The 17,718-nt window shown below is 36.7% G+C and overlaps 1 protein-coding gene across 1 annotated transcript; it reads right to left on the bottom strand.

Annotated features, from left to right (window-relative positions):
* Positions 1 to 1,353: 1,353 nt before the first annotated feature.
* hmgcll1 (3-hydroxymethyl-3-methylglutaryl-CoA lyase-like 1) lies at positions 1,354 to 16,897 on the bottom strand. The gene is made up of 9 exons (XM_015374495.1): positions 16,773 to 16,897; positions 13,913 to 13,990; positions 13,455 to 13,562; positions 13,025 to 13,120; positions 12,732 to 12,880; positions 12,338 to 12,401; positions 11,849 to 12,037; positions 2,015 to 2,140; positions 1,354 to 1,627 (listed from the first exon to the last, which is right to left on the bottom strand). Exons 1-9 carry the CDS (start codon positions 16,866 to 16,868, stop codon positions 1,523 to 1,525), a joined length of 1,011 nt encoding a protein of 336 aa, XP_015229981.1. The 5' UTR covers positions 16,869 to 16,897; the 3' UTR covers positions 1,354 to 1,522.
* Between the last annotated feature and the right edge of the window lie 821 nt (positions 16,898 to 17,718).

Here is a 17,718-nt window from a genome sequence, read left to right as displayed (position 1 = left end):
ATTTAACTTGTATGCCAAAAAAGTAATGTTCATCCATTGTATGTAAAATAAAAACATTAACTAGAGCAATAGATGTACATTTTCAATATATACTGAATTTATTATCTGTTTTAGAGCAAAAATACATTTTTATACAATTTTTTTTTATAAATTCCATCAGACAGTCCTTAGTTGATTAAAGCAGTGGTTTTCAACACTGGTACTGGACCCACAGTTCAAAAAATGTCCCACTCCACTACACATTCGTTATTTCATTGCTTTGCTCAGCAATCATGTAATGCTGCAAAGGGCTGTTAAGAATCTATTTTAGTGTAGGCTGCAAAACTATTAACATGTAAAGGGCGGTTGTGTCAGGTTGAGTGGAGGTTTTGGAGGACACAAATGCACAGATGAAGGAGGCAGAGATAAGCTGTTGTAGGTTTAATGCCCAAAAAATGAAGCGATTGAAGCAAAAATCCCAAAATAACAAATACAGAAAACCAAAATCTAGGAGATGTCCAATAAAACACACATGGGGAGCCAGGAAATGACAAGAAACCAGCCAACAGTAACCGAACATGAGGTGTATAAATGGGAGAGCAGGTTAATCAGCAGATTGGGAGCAGGTGTGGAGAGAGGAATCTCCGAGGGAACTAGGGAAAAAGAGACACAAGAGGGCAACAGAGGGCAAACAAGAAATACCTAAGAACTCAAATAAAATAAAATAAAAAATAACTAGTATAACACAAAATGGAAATGAAACCAATAAACAAGAAAATACAGATAGACATGAATCAATGTATAACTGAAAATGCAAAGCAAAACAAAAAAAAATTAAACAGAACCAAAAAGTGCAGAGTCATGACAGGTTGGTCCAGAGGACAGTTTAAAATTTACAGAAGGCACCCCTATCAATCTTTGGACAATATGAACCTAAAGTATTACAATTCTGGGCTGCACGAGTAGCAGGTAGCACTGTTGCCTTGTAAGAAGTTTTTATGGTGCATTTAGTAGTTCTCTTGAAACTGGCTTTCTCCTGCAGTTAAACAAAGTTCAAATTTTTTTATTTGTTTTTTTTAATTAGTCTTTGTCATCCTAGGTGGGGATTGCTACCTGTTCAGGGTGCCTGCTATCTGGAAATTCTTTTTATTTTCCAATTATAAAGGCCCAATAAGCGCATACAGCCATTCTGTGTGTATTTACTTTATAAATACAACAGAAAAAGTTGAAAAAAATATTATATATTATAGGTTTGTTATTAACAACTCAGGAAAGAAATACATATTTTAGATGTAATGAGGTATTACTTCAATTAAATCACTTTACCACTGGTTACGGAACTGTGATAAATAGGGAATAAATAAACGACCAGGTATTCAATTAAATTCAGAAATTCAGATTCAATTCAAAAAGTAAACTTACAGTGGGTGCTTGGTGATCTTTTTAGATTAAAAAGCAAGAAAACCTCCATTCCAAATACATGGATTTCAGAAAAAGAACTTTAGAAAGTAACAGTTTTAACTCATTAGCTGGTATGGCATCCTCAAAGTGTCCTGCCTCTTGCCTGAGCCACCTTGGAGTTTGTTCTGCGATCTAAAGCGTTGCATATAAAGTCACCAGCTTCTATGACTCTGTCAAGGTTCACTCCCTGTGAAACAGATGCCACGTTCATTAAATATGTTTTAAACTTTTTAAAACTCAAGGCATGATCAAATTTAGGTAAATACAAACAGGTTATTTTGCAAATAAATCCCAGTCAGTTTTACCAAAGAATTAAACTGCAATAAAAATATTCCACCAGCAGGGGTAGGGATTGTAAAAGAGTTGGAGCATTCAGGTGTGCAGGGCCTTTCTCGTGCAAGTTGTGTAAAGCCATTGATATTAGAAAAATAAACTTTTACAGAGCAGCATATTTGCAGAGCAATCAGTTCATGTAAATATGGTCTGAAAGGTTGTATGAGTTTGGGTTTTGGGGGGATTACTGAGACAAGAAATATGGCATTCCTGCCAAAGTGAACTGTAAAAGGAAACTTACAGTTTCAATGCCCATGCCATGGAGCATGTAAAGAACATCCTCTGTTGAAACATTGCCAGATGAACCCTGTGCATAAGGGCATCCACCAAGGCCTGCCACTGCTGAATCCACCACTGAGACTCCCATCTGCAAGGACAGACAACAGGGACATTCAGCACGTCCAAGAAAACTCCACATCATATTAAATCCAGAAACAACCTTGTTCTATTTGATTGTTCTGTCTGCTGCCCTGCACCTTGCCAAGCCTGTGGTCATGTTTTACAGCTATTTCAGAGAACTGTGGGCTGCAATGCTGAAGATGAGAGGGCAAAGAAAAGTCCCCACATTATGGCTTAGTCATCCCCTATGCCAGCACCGCATAATTATGATTTTTTTTTTCCTAAGAGAGGAATATTATAAATACTGAACAGAGCATTTTATGTGTTACTGATCCTCCTGATTTTTCATGTTTTTACAAGTCGATTCTGCCCTCAACCACAGGGATTCTCTTCTTGCCACAGCAGGGAGAATGTTATTTCTTCTTAAACCCTCCTGATCTCCAGACTTGTCAATGTGACACTTCTCTGTGAATGAAAACTTCAAGAAAACCAATAACTGTTGCATTTTATAATGTTCCTGTTAAGGTAAAGTTATTTAAAAAAGTATTTATACCTTAAAAATTTGTTACAGTACAGCCATAATAATAATTACTTAATTAGAAATACTGCACTGTATTTGGTCTAATTGTTATGTAATATACCAGCATATAGAGATGCATAATTGGGAAGTGAAAATAAATCAAAGATGGTGAAAAAATGTGTAAGAAATAAGGTATGGGGTTGTAATCTTCAATTTGTTCTTTATCTGGTCTCCTAATTGAAATTTTGAACAGTCTTTGATGTTAACATGTAATCCTGAACACATTTTTGCATAATTTCTTTTCCAGAATTATCCTTTTTTAATCTCAATCCATCAAACCATCAGCTCCCCTTTTTTGCTGAAGAAAACCAGCCCCACAGCATGATTATATCACCACCATGTTCAACTAAGGGTAGGATCAGGATAATGTTGTGACAATTTAAACTTTTATCTCCCTTGACCATAGCACCTTCCATCTGCTTTGTTAACAAACTGTAGGTAAGAAATTTTCAGTAAAACCAAATCATTTTTACCTTTTATCAGGGATGGAAGTAACATTCACTAGAATAGGTCCTCTCCATTAACAATGATTTAGTAAAGTTTTGCTCTTTTCAAAGCTGGAGATGCTGTATGGAACTACTTGGGATCAGTGTGTGGCTTCTGATTACTTCCTGGTTCCTGAGCCAATCATATAAGCCAATCCTGAGCCATACCAAATTTAGAGCTGGTATGTTGGCAAAAAATGATGAAATGATGAGGGAAACCAAGGCCCTCATCAACAAGCTTTTTTTTTATATGGGATTAAACTCCACACAAGTGGACCCTATGGAGGCAGTGGGTTGTTCTGGATTTTAATTTTGGCATTCAGTTTAAAGTCCATGGGTAAACATATTCAACCAGATTTTCAAATTTTGCTTTTTCAAAATTATTTTATATCTACTTCTCTTGTTTTAATGTATGCGTCACAATCATATATATACTACTATGACTGAAAATCCTATCAAATATGTAGAAGTGGTTTGATGTAAAAAAAAAAAAAAAAACAACAACAAAAAAACAGATATTTCAAAGGATATAAAAAGTCCTGTAGGACCTAAAGTCTTTTGGATCACAAACATGTTTGTTTACCAAAATTTTGTTTCAAGTAAGAGTGGATATGTTTTTTGCTCTTTATATGTAAATTATAATCACACAAAGAGGAATAGTACATTTTTAGTTGTTTTTTTTTTTTGGCTGACACCCAATCTAATGTTTTTAAATAGTGCCTGAAAAATCACACTGCTGATTCTTTGCTTCAGTTTGTTTCTTGTGAAGTAAAGGAAAAATATAATTATCCTTAAATGCAATCAGTATTTCAACTAAAAACATTCATATAATAGACAAAAAAATTATGTTTTTTTTATGCAAATCTTACAAGCCACCACAAGTATACTGCTTGTTTTCACCCCAAAATACATTGAAGCCAGACCTTCTGTTTTCAGTCAGTCTCAGGATGTTTTCCACATGTCTCTGGGACTGTCATGAGAATATTAAAGTTGTTTTCCAGCTTCTGTGTCAGAGCCAGATGTCAGAGGATCCTACAGTGAGACTAAATTAACAGTGCTCCTCTCAATGGCAGTCGGATCATGTTGAGCTTCCATCCCGCAGAGCACGACCAGGGAACTTAAATTAAAAAGGACCTCTACAGCTATTTTGGAACAATGCAGCTAATTGGCTGTTTTTCCTGCAGACAAGAACCTGCCTCTTTCAGGGTTTGTCTGAGCCAGCAGTAATTGCTGTTTGTGTTGGCAAAGAGAGGGGAGGAGGTGTACGTTACCCGTGCACCAGATTTCCAGACCTTGGTGGAAGCCAGAGGAGGATACTTTTCAAGGCAGGTCTTATTTTTTTTCTTTGTAGTATAAACACATCTTTCATGCCAATCGTCCTCCTCTAAGCTGCCACCACTGAAAGGTCACAAGCCTTCAGCATGAACGTACCCCTTCAGCAGCATTACCCGTACCTCTAATCATCCAGGAACTGGTGGTCAGTGCTTAAGCTCTAAACCCCTCAGTTAGATTTACAGTACCCAGAAACCAGATGTTTGATCCACATTAAAAAGCCATATTCACTAGGAGGTGGCTATAAAAAAACAACAATACATTCCTGGATAAAGACAATATGCCTTTTCTAACTCTAATGATGCAAGGAAAGTTTGTAGACATTCTAAAATACAATTGGATGAAGGTGTGAGATGGACAAGCTCCCAAATCTGTATAAAGGCTGTCAAAGGTGATACTGTGTATATATAAGCAACTGAAACTGAAATGACAGATATCAGACAAAGACGTACTGTATATAACCACCATTTCCAGGAATAAAGAAAAGGCTTGCATCAGGAAAAAAGTGATATGCCAAAGATGCCCACAGGATAGAACTGTACTTTATTATTTAGAATTGTACTTTTTAATATCCGTATTCATAAAAGAAATTTACAAATTGAGTCAATTTCTATTCCATGTAAACCATTTTATGGATTAGTGGGTTAATTTTATTTATAATCTCATAAATCCAAATACAGTCAGTCTTTGGTAATATTCTAGGCACTTTAAAACACTTACAAAATTCATTAGAAAAGTTATGGAGCTGATTTTCTTTTTTTATTCAGTTTTATTATTTAAAACAATAATGCGTATTCTATAAAAATTATATGTGTAAAATAATTCCACGGTACCATTTAAATGCAGCATTCCAGCCTAATTACGGTACACAGTTTGGGAACTAACTGTGGCAGTTTACATGTTTGCTGTATGTATTTATAGACAACCTATTGTTAGCTTAATTGTAATTATAAGCCTGTAAGCACTATCAGCTAGAGCAGGACTTTAACTATATGTGTGTAGTATATCAAGTTAAGCTATGCATGTTTCAGGTGACATGTTATTAGCATATTATGGCTTTTTTCTTGTTTTTACTGCCTTAGAGCAGAATATCATACATGAACAGCTGAACCTTCGGTTGAAATAACACTAATCCTATCTGTAGTGACGAAAAAAGAGCATAGTGGAAACTGCAGCATCATAAGTTGGTCATCCGTGAGTGAATACAGGTGTAATACTCCTGAAAAATAACAGGTTAATTTACTCGCCTTTAAAGCAGCACATACATGGATATGACATTAATGTCCTGATCTTTAATAAATCAGACAAATACTCAGAATCTATCCCTTAATATTATTTCATCTTTGAGTTCTGATCAATTTTATGTCTAGCTTTTATCGAATCGTACAGATTGATTCTACAGATATTTGTTGGACGAATGGGTAGTTCAGAGGATGACACCATGATGCCCAATTATGTATTTTCCTAATTACTAAACACTCCAAATAAATACAGTCATTGTTATTGGTAATATAATTTAGACTTAGACTCAGCTTTATTTATCCCTTGGGATTACTCTTTCAGAGAAATTCTGGTTCCAGTAGCTTATATGGAGAACAAAGAACAGCGTTAAAGCAAGATGCCACTAAAGATAGAAATACAGGAGGAATTATAAAGAGGATATATAGTACAAAATAGCATAAGAAAAGTTGTAATGTCTCAGAGTATGTTTCCTTTAGATATAAAATATCTGCACAGTAAAGAGGTAAGGGAAAGAGAGGGAAAGGGAAAGGCTTGACAGTAGTTGACTTTTTTTAATTATTGCAAATGGACTGCAGAACAAAGTGGAAAATTTTGTGAGGAATAGCAATTCAGCCACAAATTCAAATGCCACTTGACATTTTACAGCAGGCAAAACTGATGCTGCAGTGGATTAGGCGCTGCTTGCTAAACTAATATCAAAGCTTCATGCAATGGGTTTCCATAGTCAAACAGCTCCATCATAACTAATATGCTTACATTACAGAGTAAAATGCAAAGCATTAGAGGAAGCAATGTAAAATACTGCAGCCGCAATTTAATTCATGTTTATATTTGAATTTAATTGTTTGTGAATGGATTGTGGTGGGCTGTTTATAAGTTTATAAAATTTAGCCCCTCATGTCTATTGAATAAACTCTCAAAGATCCATTATATTTTTAACGCAAGTTGTGTAAGAACATATCTGTTTTCAAAAGATGAAACCTCTCCATTAGAGCTCTTTTGGAACATTGGTTATAATTTATATATAAGTATAATCGTAAATCTAGTTGAAACCTTCACACTAGAGTAAAAAAAATTTAAACAGTTTAATATATGGTGGGAAAATATTACATTATGTGGATTAAGAAGGGGATGTACCGTAACTCATGTTTTTATGTGTAAGACTGATGAGCAAATAGTTTTAGAATTGAGGAACAAATCTCCTTGTTTTACTGTAAAGAAATTTTCTGATAAATAAAATGCATTATTTATATATTAAAAACTGTTGCCTGTTTTAGTTCGAGAATTTTGATGGATAAAACATTTGATCCCAAACTATAGAATCATTTAACTCTAACCTGAATTGTACCAGTGATCCAAGCATGTCATTCCATCATATTTAAATGATTAGAAGCAAATGTTAGGTTCAGTAGCTACTTTAGATGTTTTGATCAATTGGGTTTGAAAGAATGTATCAGTTGTCTAAACTTTGTAATTTTTCTTTGAGCCAGAGAATATTGGAATGTGATTTCCAAATAAAAAACATTAGGAAAAATTCCTTTAAATAGTTTTCCCATGAAATGCGGCACTAACCAACACTAATTACAATGTCTTTCTCTGATTAATATTAAAGATTACGTTATCAACAAATGAATCCAACAAGAAATTCCTATAACTGCGTGTTACTGTCGTACGTAAGCCATATTCGAAATACCCCAGATGCAGTAGTACAATCTACACAAATATTGCAGGAAACCAAAAAGAATTTCCATGCCAGGCCTGTGAAATCTAAGCACATACATTATCTTTGTGTGACCTACCACAGTAGGTTTCAGACAAAGCTCCCCCAACCTCCTGGAAAAAAAAAAAAAGTTACAAAGACAGAGGAATGTCTTTATCGGGAACAAAAGAGGTGACTCAGGGCTGACAGCACTGGGGGAATTCATTTCTCTCTCTGTTGGTGGTGTGGAGTTCTGGCACACGGTAATGAAAAACTATGATAAAATCTTTCATTTCCTTCTTGTTTATAGGTGAGCAAATGGCAAGCTAAGTATTCTCGGCTGCTATTATTTTCTCTGAGTATGCCACAGCTGTGATGAATCATATATGATGTGCAGAATAATTTTACAGATGTACAGTGTTCCCTTTATCCCACTGTATAACGTTACAGCTTTAGAACCCCTGGAAACATTGCCATTTAAAACTAACAATGTGGAGTCTTTCTAAAGCCTAACTTGCAATCAATTTTGACAGCAACATTAGTTGTAAATTGAATATTGTACTTCAACATTTATGCATTTTATATTGCAGCCAAAATAAATTTTGTGTGCACAACCTCCAACAAAGAAGGTGGTTTAAAAACTTTATTATTCAAGGCTGCAGTACTATTCACTACATTCTCAGCACAGAGTAACCTGAAAGGATCATTTTCCGGCTTTAAGCACAGCATTGTCAGGGAGTTCAACAGCCAAGCGACAGACGAGTTAGGAGCCCCCCAGGGTCCTTCCATCCACCTCTCTCCCAGTTGCTTTGTCCTACAGACACCGAATAGGTGAGCCTTTGTCCTGACCCCCTCACATCTGCTGACCCACCCAGCCCCCAATGGGCTTCCTCATGTGCAATGACAATGTGCTTCAGAGAACTGATACAGCCATATCTTAGTTACCTCTGTTTTATGTCTGTATATATGTCAGGTTTGCACTTGCCGCAGGCAAAGCGCTGAAAAACACCCAAATTATGCTTTTGTGGGTTATTATGAGGCACATCAATGAGAGTCCTCTAAATTTAACTTTGAAGGTATGGTTTACTGAAAAAAATTCTAAACATTTGTTTAAGATACTGTATTTTTCATTGTGATTATTGCCGGAGTAGTGTTACTTTTCTGTGTTTACTCTTCTTCTTAAATTGTGTTTTAAAAGCTTTCTTTGCTTGATTTTAAACATTCAGTTAATTTGTGGAAATTATGCATTATAAATTAAATTCACTTAGATTAGCCATACTAGAAAACAAATTCTTGCTTCCAACTCATTAAATATTGACACTTGGTCAAGAATCAATTCAAATATTAAATCAATGACAAGTTGGGGGCGCCCTATCCTGACTTAATTTAGGCAAAACAGGTGTAGGCATGATTACTGGGTTTCACCAAAGTTTCACTAATGCAAGAGAGGGTCAAGCAATAAGTGATATCCAGTGCATAAGAGGCTGTGCAGCTGATCATGGAGTTCAAGGAGAAATCAAGATGGAATCTGCCCTTTACTTGTAATCGCACACATGATCAGTAGTAGAAGCCTGTCAAGATTTCAAATTTCTAATTTAAAAAAGGGAAATACTGTTGCAACCAACAGAACTAGGAGAGGGGGATGTCAGACTGTTTCTGATAAATTAAATGTGTGAGTAAATAGAAATTAGTTTAAGAGACATATGGAAATCAAATGGCTTTAATCAGTGTCATTTTTGACAAAATTTTACATAAATGTTAGCCCTAGCCTTTTGCTGAAAGTATAATTGATTTTCTTCTTTTAATTCATATTTAGTAAAACAAAAATCTTGCATTTCCAAAGAAAAGGACAAAATTTTGCAGTCAATGAAATGTACACTTTCTTCCACAATTAACTTTATTAGTAACATCAGCAGTGATGTACTCAGCTGGCAACAGGTGTAAACCTATTACACAACCTTATTCAACATTTTAAGCTCTGACTAATCACACTGTCTCTAGTTCATCAAGGCAAAGAAAAGATTTAGGCACTTACACTTTTCAAATTTAACTATATCTGTATGAACACATCTAATGGTATAAATTGAATTGCAGCTGCAAAATAAATAAATAAATAAATAAAACAAAAAACAGCAATCAAAGATGAGGGAAGGATGACCATTCTCTGAATTTACACTACTTGCAGAGAAATGTCTGGGTAAGAGTTAGAGCAAGTTGAGCTGTTCTTTGGGTCCAATTAAGGCAGTCAAGTAAATTAACCCTTCTCTAATGACGTGCTAACATTCATGCAGATAAGTATCAGGGAAGACAAAAGGTTGATTTTCATCCCTGAAAAAACAGGTTATTGTGCTCTACCTAAAACTTCAGGTCCCTCATCCCGAACCTGCCCTATAAAGGGACAGACCATCTCTGACACACCTGTGTTTGAGGGTGCCTTTTATAAGCTAGGTTCTTTTCACAAAGTGAATAAGAAAAATATTCTGATATTTTAATTGTATAATTGTAGTTGTATAATTCTATAGATGTATTGTATATAATTCTATAGATGTTTGGTTAAGTAAAAAATGCTTATACATAATTGTTGGGAATACATTTTGTGATATGTATCCGATAATTTGTAGTTTTTGTTCACATGCATTTGGTTCAAATGGTGCTAATACCCTCTCTGTTATTTATGGTGCCACACAGTGCTGGATTTAACAAAGACATAATTTCAACTTACGGTAGGCTTCCGAATACATCATATCAGAATGAATGTTCAATCCATAAGCCGCTATATGATTACAAACAGCCCTTTCGACGTGTTTTTTTTATTTTCACAACGCTGGTTGGAAGTGCAAAATAGCTTAGCCACATCGCTTCCAGCGGGCGGATGGTCTTCTGAGGGATCTCCTCCCGGACCTGGACTAAAGCATCTGCCAACTCCTGGATAGTCTGTGCCACAATGTAATGTTAGTCCATGGTTGATAGATCAAGAAATGATGTTCCAGATCAAACTTAGGTCTGGGGAACGAGAAGACCAGTCCGTAGCTTCAGTGCCTTCATCCTGTAGGAACTGCTAACCCACTCCAGCCACATGAGGTCTAGCATTGTTCTGCATTAGGAGGAACTCAGGGACAACTGCACCAGCATATGGTCTCACAAGGGTTCTGAGGATCTCATCTCGGTAGAAGAAATATCAGCTGTGCTGCTGCCAATACAACTTTGTTTATAGATGTTGGAGATCTGCCTGTTTTGCCAGTGTAGTCCTGTTTCTCTGACTGTGACTGGCTGGGTGTGCTCTCTTCATCCTCTGACATGGGAGTTGGCTCAGAGGTCGTCTGCCTGACTGTGTGTTTCCTGAACGGGGCCTCCTTTTACAGTTGTTTTTTTGTATCTCTGGTTCTGTCTCCTTGAACCCCAGTCGGCCTCGGCAGATGGCTGCTCACACTGAGCTTGGTTCTACTGGAGGTTTCTTCCTCTTAAAAGGGAGTTTTTTTCTCTCCACTGTCGCTACAAGCATGCTTAGTGTGAGGGATTGCATTCGAATCAATGAGTCGATGCAATCAACTGGTTTTCTTTAGATAGAAAACTTAAAGTCAATCTGACTGTATGATCTGGTGAACTGTAAAGTGTCTTGAGATGACATGTGTTGTAAATTAGCGCTATATAAATAAACTGAATTGAATTGAATTGGTATCTCCTGTAAGGTCAGTCATGGTACTTATGGTGAGCACATGGAAGGTTGTGTGTGGCCCTCCATAGAAATGCCATCCGACATCATTACTGCCAAACTGGTCATTCTGAAGGATGTTCCAGGCAACAGATCGCTCTCCACAGTCTCCAGACTCTGTCATGTCTGTCACATGGCTTAATATGAACCTGCTTTCATCATGAAAGAGCACTGGACACCAGTGGCGAATTTCCTGGTGTTCTCTGGCAAAAAAGTACCATCAATATTCAAAAGTGATCAAAACATTGGCCAGAAAGAATATGTGCTGAGAAGTAATCTGTGATCCCAACCTGCAGAATCACTCTTTTATTGAGTGTTTATTGCTAATTACCAATAATTTCCACCAGTTGTCTATTCTATTTGGATAATAGCATGTGCCACTGATTGTCAATCAATGTTGATTCCTAAGTGTACAGTTCGCTTTTACAGATGTTTGATTTGATTTAAGTCATATTGTGTCCTATATGTGCTCCCTTTATTTATTGGAGCAATTTAGATATCTGCATTGGTATCAAAACATCAGAGCATCTTTAACCAAAAATTCCCAGTTTACTGTATAATGCTGCAAAGTGATATGTAGGCTTTAATTAAAACCATGAAACTTCAAGTTTAAAAGAAACCATTACAGACCTAGATATAGTACTTCTATGATATTTCTCTCCATGTTGTGCATCAGCAGACCTTACCTGAAGAGCAGTAAGAATGTTGGGAAGTGCTTGACCATAGGTGTCATGGCAGTGAACTGCAAGAGATTTAATTGGCACATCTTTCATCACCTTCTGCAGCATCTTGAACATGGAGCCAGGTGTACCAACGCCAATAGTATCTCCCAAGGAAATCTCATAACAACCCATTTCATATAACCCTTTTGCTACCTAAAGAAGGAAAAAATTGTGTTAATTTCTTCTTACAATGAGATAATTGCACTGAAAAATCAGTGATTCAACGAGCAATATGTAAAGTATGTTTTAGTTCATTTTCAGTCTGTAGTTTCAAAATACCTAAAGGAGCTACATACTAGGGTTACTAAATGTATATTCAATAAATACTCCAGAAACAAGATGTGACATGCTAACATACAAGTAGGTAGTTTAAAGTAGCAGCGTTTATCTCATAAATGGATTTCATTAGACAAGTATATGTGAAAGAAAAGAATAATGTAAATACAGTTTTACCTCAGCAACCTTTGAGGGATCAATGTTTCCCTCATGGGGGCACCCGAGGGCACAAGAAACGTATCTGAAATAGAGAAAAAAAGTTATTAGTAGTACTTATTAGTACTTATTTAAGCCTAAACTGTCTAAAATACTACAATTGAGGTAAGAAAACATGTTTTCTTTTTCTTTTTTTCTTTTGGTTTCAAAGACAGCTGTCTTTGCTGGGAGACACTCTAGGCCAATTTGGACTTCAAAATAATCTGGTTACCATATGGAATTATGCTCTCTGGTTTGTTTTTTCTTCTTTGAAAAAATAGTGTTTTTGACCATTGTAAATTCATGGCATTACAGGGATAGTGAGATCCTTAATTTGTCTTTGTGGTAACTGATATAAAATATTTGGATTACAAACCCACGAACAGGGATTTGTCGATCTTTGGCAGCACTAATGACCTCCTCAAACCGCAACATGCTTTCAGCAATGGAACAGTTGATATTTTTTCTGCTGAAGGTTTCAGATGCAGAGCCGAACACAGCTACTTCAGTGGCACCAGCTGAAACCTTGAACAGCAAAGAACATGACTTTGAAAAGACTGTTTGAGTAATATTTTTTATAGAGGCAAAAAAAAGATTTAATGATGCATACCAAGATTGCATAAACTCCATTTTATCAATTACTGGCACAAATCACCAAATTAAACTTACAGCATCCTGAAAACCTTGCATGTTTGGAGTCAAAACAGGGTATCTAACATGAGGTGCTCTCTGGATTCCTCTGAGGACATCTGTGTGGTCTGCCATCTAATTTTAGGCAGAAAAAGATTTAAAGTATGATTAGCTTTTATAGCCAGAGCTATAATATGATATGCAAGTATCATAATCAACAGATTTTAAGTTTCAAAAAAATTAAACTGGTGCAAATTATGTTTTGTAAACAAATGCGGTAAATTTATTTCTTGGAATAAGAGGACAGGCAGACCCAAAATGTATGAAAACAATGAGTTGATCAAACCATAGAAACGCATTTACCTTAATGTGTAGACAGGAAATAAAAACATATCTTGGCAGGGGAAAAAAAGTATCTGATAAATCACCTTACATTTTGCTGTTGTAAACAATAAAAAAGGGCAATTACCTGCGGTACCCACTTTGAAGAGACAAAGCTTGTGGCCTCAATCACAGAAAGGCCTGTTGTTGAAAGCATGTCGATCAGCTGGATTTTTACCCTTGTTGGTACATTTTCCTGGGAAATAATACAACTGAAAATGGTTACACATGGCTTTATTTTTAAAAACATTATTTTATCTTTTAAGTTACACAAATGCATTTTACTTTGGTGTTTAAAACCTTAAAACTTTAAACTATTTAATTCCATGCATATTTTGTCAAACATGATTTTAAAAAAGTAAGGCATCAGTTTAATGATGTTAAATTCTTTCAATGCATAAATGATTTCACTGTAGGCAGCCCTACGTTCTTATTTTTTTATGTACTGTATATAAGAATTTTTTATTTTCTGGAGAAGTCGCCATGTGTAGTAAACAGTGTTACTCATATACATATGAGGTTTCTCATGGAGATGTCAAAGTACACCTTTTCATTTTGAAGTCCATCCCTTGGACCAACTTCAACAATTTTCACAAAGTCTGGATACTCATGTTCGGTAATGATCTGTAGAAAATGGAAATAAGACAAAAGCTTAGTGCAATAATAAGACATGTATCAATTCATCCAGTGTGCCTTAGGGCATTTCAACCTAGAGAGACAAAAGGAGAAAATAAGCAATTAGAAAGATTGTATCGACATAAATGAAAATAAATTCTTTGGTGCTCAGACCCCGGCTGAAGACATGCTGCATGTCATCATGAGCCTGGATGAATGATTTAGAAAGAGGGTAAGAGTGGTCTTTCCCCTGGGGCAAGGACGCGAGTGGTGGAATGAGCCAGAGGATGAGAGGGTCTAAGAGTGAGGAGATAAGGTGGAGGTGGATCAAAGTACGGCAGAGGTGCTGAATGGGGAAGCTGGCCCTTTGTCTCGATGAAGAGCGTCTTGAGAAACAAGTGACTTCGGAGAAGAGGCGGTCTTTTCTTGATTGGTTGAAGCTTGAGTGAGTCAGCAGGGGTTCCACGTTAGGCTCGTTAAGAGTCTTCCGGGTTGAATTTTCACTTAAGCTTTAATATCTGAGACCAAATGAAATCCAACAGACTAAATACGGGCTTAATTTAAAAGAAAATATGGATATTTAAAAAATAAAAAATAAAAAAAAATATATATATATATTTTGAGAAATGTGTTGGACTGGAACTCCTTCATGCTATCGAGGATTATATGTATGATTTCTAAAGGATTTCACCATGGGTTTTTTTCTGACAAGTCAATGCCAGCATGAGATGCATTCCTTTACCACAAAGGACTTTGACAAGCTTTTACAGAATATGGCTGTTTTGGAGATGAAATCTATCGACTAGAAGTGATTATAGAGGTTAATACTGGGTAAAATGGTAATAAACTCTGTCTGTGATCCACAATATTGATAGCAAATTAAATGTAAAGGATAAGATGAGGCATAGCGAGGATTTAGCTCTGCCTGTGAACCCAAAGAGCATCAAACAGTTTGATGCTTTTTATGTCTGATCTTATATCAAATGTGTGATAGACTGAATGATTTAAAGAAATCCTCCTACTAACCAGATTTACATCCAGGAGTAACGTGTAGTATACACTTGACTTGTGATAACAACTATCCAGCATTCTGAAGCCAAAAATCCAGGATATGCAGGGATTTTCCCATGAACTTCTTTTAAGTTCTCACTTATCTTGCAAGTTTCTCACCATTGGGAGTTTGATCTATTTAAGTAACTTAGAGACCGCTGTTCTGACACAGTGTTTGAGAAATAATTTTCTTTTTTTCCATACTAAAATATATAGCAGCTTTTAACAAATTTACTTACAGATAGGGTTGAACTTTCAAAAATGTTATCAGGTTCTGATAACATTCTGTTTATTGTATGTTTTATTAGAGAAAATAGTTTTATTCGCAATCTTGTCCTTTTGGTCATTACCCAGATCGCATTACAATAAGTGAGGGGGGGACGTAGATCGATCTATAAATCAAGTGCTTTTCCCCCTGACTCAGCTCCTTCTTCACCACGACAGTCTGACACTGCAACCGCCTAAAATGTGCTCATTACTACCAGGACAGAAACCTGAAATCTAAACAGAAACCCTGGTTGAATGCTAAGTTTAGGGCTTTGCTGAAAGCTAGGCATGCTGTGTTCAGGACAGGTGAGGCATCAGATCTCTGAGAGGCAATAAAAAGACTGAGCATTGCAAACACCAAAGCCACATATCACCTGAAAATTCAGGGTCACCTCACCACCAATGACCTGTTGCCCATTTAAAACGCTTTTAATGGATCACAGGTTGCAACATCAGAGATGCAAAATGCTCAAGGGAGCACCTCATTGCTAGATGCACTCAACATGTTCTATGTCTGCTTTGTGGATCCCACCACCCATCTGCACCAGACTGATATTTTTACCTGGTACAGTAACTCACTGTTTGACCACAGCAGACATGAGGAAGAACCTTCATAGAATTAATGTAGGCTGCATGTAAGGCTGCAGGCCTGGACAACATCCTAGGGTGGGTTCGAAGGGACTGGGAATTCCCTGGCAGTCACCTTTAACAACTCACTGTCACTGACATCTGTCCCGACATGCTTTTAGTTTGCCGCTGTTGTAGCTGTCCTGAAATGCTCCACAGTTACAGGCCTAAATGACTATTAAATGATAGTCTTGACATCAGTAGCCATAAAGTGTTTGGAAAAGATAGTAATGACCCAGATTAATGACTCCATCAATCTCACTGTGGACCCATATCAGTACATCTACAGAAGGAACCAATCCAGCACTGACGCCATCTCATTTGTGGTCCACACAACCCTTACCCACATGGGGGGCCGAAATTCTTAAATCCGCCTGCTCTTCCTGGATTTCTACTCTGCCTTCAAATCATCTTCCCATAAACCTTGATGCAGAAGCTCTTCACTCTTGGACTTGGTCTCCAACATGGAGAACTGAGTCCTAATAAACCTCATACCTTGAGGATACCCAACACCATCTCTCCTCCATCACCCTCAGCACCTGCTCGCTCCAGGGCCAGATGCTGAGCCCCCTTATGTTCCCTCTGCTAAAATGTGATTGCTCTGCAAGACACCCCAGCTGTCAAGTATTGAAGTTTGCTGACAACACAGCAGTAGTGAAAAGTGCAAACAATGATAAGTCCAAATACATAGAGCTTGAACACCTGGTGCAGTGTTGCAGAGGCAATAACCTCTGCATCAACAGGGTTAATATACAGTGATGAGCTGCTGCTTCATGCCTATCCGTAATGAAAAAGTTACATTGCAAGTTATTTGTAGCACATTAAATAGATAAATAACAATACCTACCTTCTCTTCCTCTAGCCAGCTTTTCAACCAAGGGTAGTCCTCGATGATTTGCTTATAGCTCAAGCAGTGCTTTACTGTAGTAGGTACGTTACCCATTAGAATGACTGCAGCTCACCTCTTCAGGAAAAACAAAACAAAACATACAGCAGTAAATTTGCTACGCTACAACTGTGTTCTAATTCAGGCCTATATGCTTCATGAGGAAATGACATTAGAGGGAGGATGGAGACTGGGTGAACAGTGACTCAGCAGTTGTCATGGCAACCACATCTCTGGCAGGGAAAGAAAAGTGCAAGGGAGGGAGGATGTCTGGTATGAGAGATTAGCTTAGTTGAAAAATCAAACAGCTACAAAATCTTTGGACAATAAGGAAAATTTAAAGAAGAAAAATACAAAAGACACTAAAGACAAAAACAAAATAAGAAAAAACAGAGTGAGAGAAATTGGTATAGAGAATACAAAAAAATACATTTTAGAATCATTTATAATAATATCTTTTGAAATACAAAAGAAAATTTCTAAATATTTTGGTAATCCAAAAAGAAACAAAACCAAAAACAGGATCAAAGAAATTCTAAAGATTTCCATTTCAAAGCATTGAATACAAGTCAACTTATTTACACTCGATTTGTGTTTATGTTAAATTAACAAGATGAGAGCCACTCTGTTCCCTCTTCTACTTGCAGCTAAAGACTTCAGGGAAACAGCCAGCTTAGATTGATCTCATGTGACCTAAATCACTGAAGGCTTTCATTGCCAGACTTGCCATTGCTGCCAATGTCAACTGCATGGTGTAATAAAATCCCTTTTTAAAGAAGGTCAGCATATACCAAAGAAAGGGTCTTTCTAAACACAGATGTTAACAATAGAGAGGCTTAATGAAGCCCTTGCAATGAACCATCTCGGCACACTAAACTGCGCTCTGATGAGAGACCTGTTCCTTTCT

Source organism: Cyprinodon variegatus, unplaced genomic scaffold (genome assembly GCF_000732505.1).
Source record: "Cyprinodon variegatus isolate N-32 unplaced genomic scaffold, C_variegatus-1.0 Scaffold104, whole genome shotgun sequence".
NCBI classification, from domain to species: domain Eukaryota; kingdom Metazoa; phylum Chordata; class Actinopteri; order Cyprinodontiformes; family Cyprinodontidae; genus Cyprinodon; species Cyprinodon variegatus.
Note: the sequence above shows the minus strand (reverse complement) of the source record. Positions and strands in the feature narration are given on the sequence as shown.

What these genes read in the sequence shown, in the direction of transcription:
- hmgcll1 (XM_015374495.1), bottom strand. Translation starts at nt 16,868, where the DNA reads ATGGGTAACGTACCTACTACAGTAAAGCACTGCTTGAGCTATAAGCAA. An exon ending in ATGGACTTCAAAATGAAAAG is followed by an intron (nt 13,563 to 13,912) that starts GTGTACTTTGAC and finishes ATTATTTCCCAG; the next exon opens with GAAAATGTACCAACAAGGGT. An exon ending in CGACAAATCCCTGTTCGTGG is followed by an intron (nt 12,402 to 12,731) that starts GTTTGTAATCCA and finishes TCTCTATTTCAG; the next exon opens with ATACGTTTCTTGTGCCCTCG.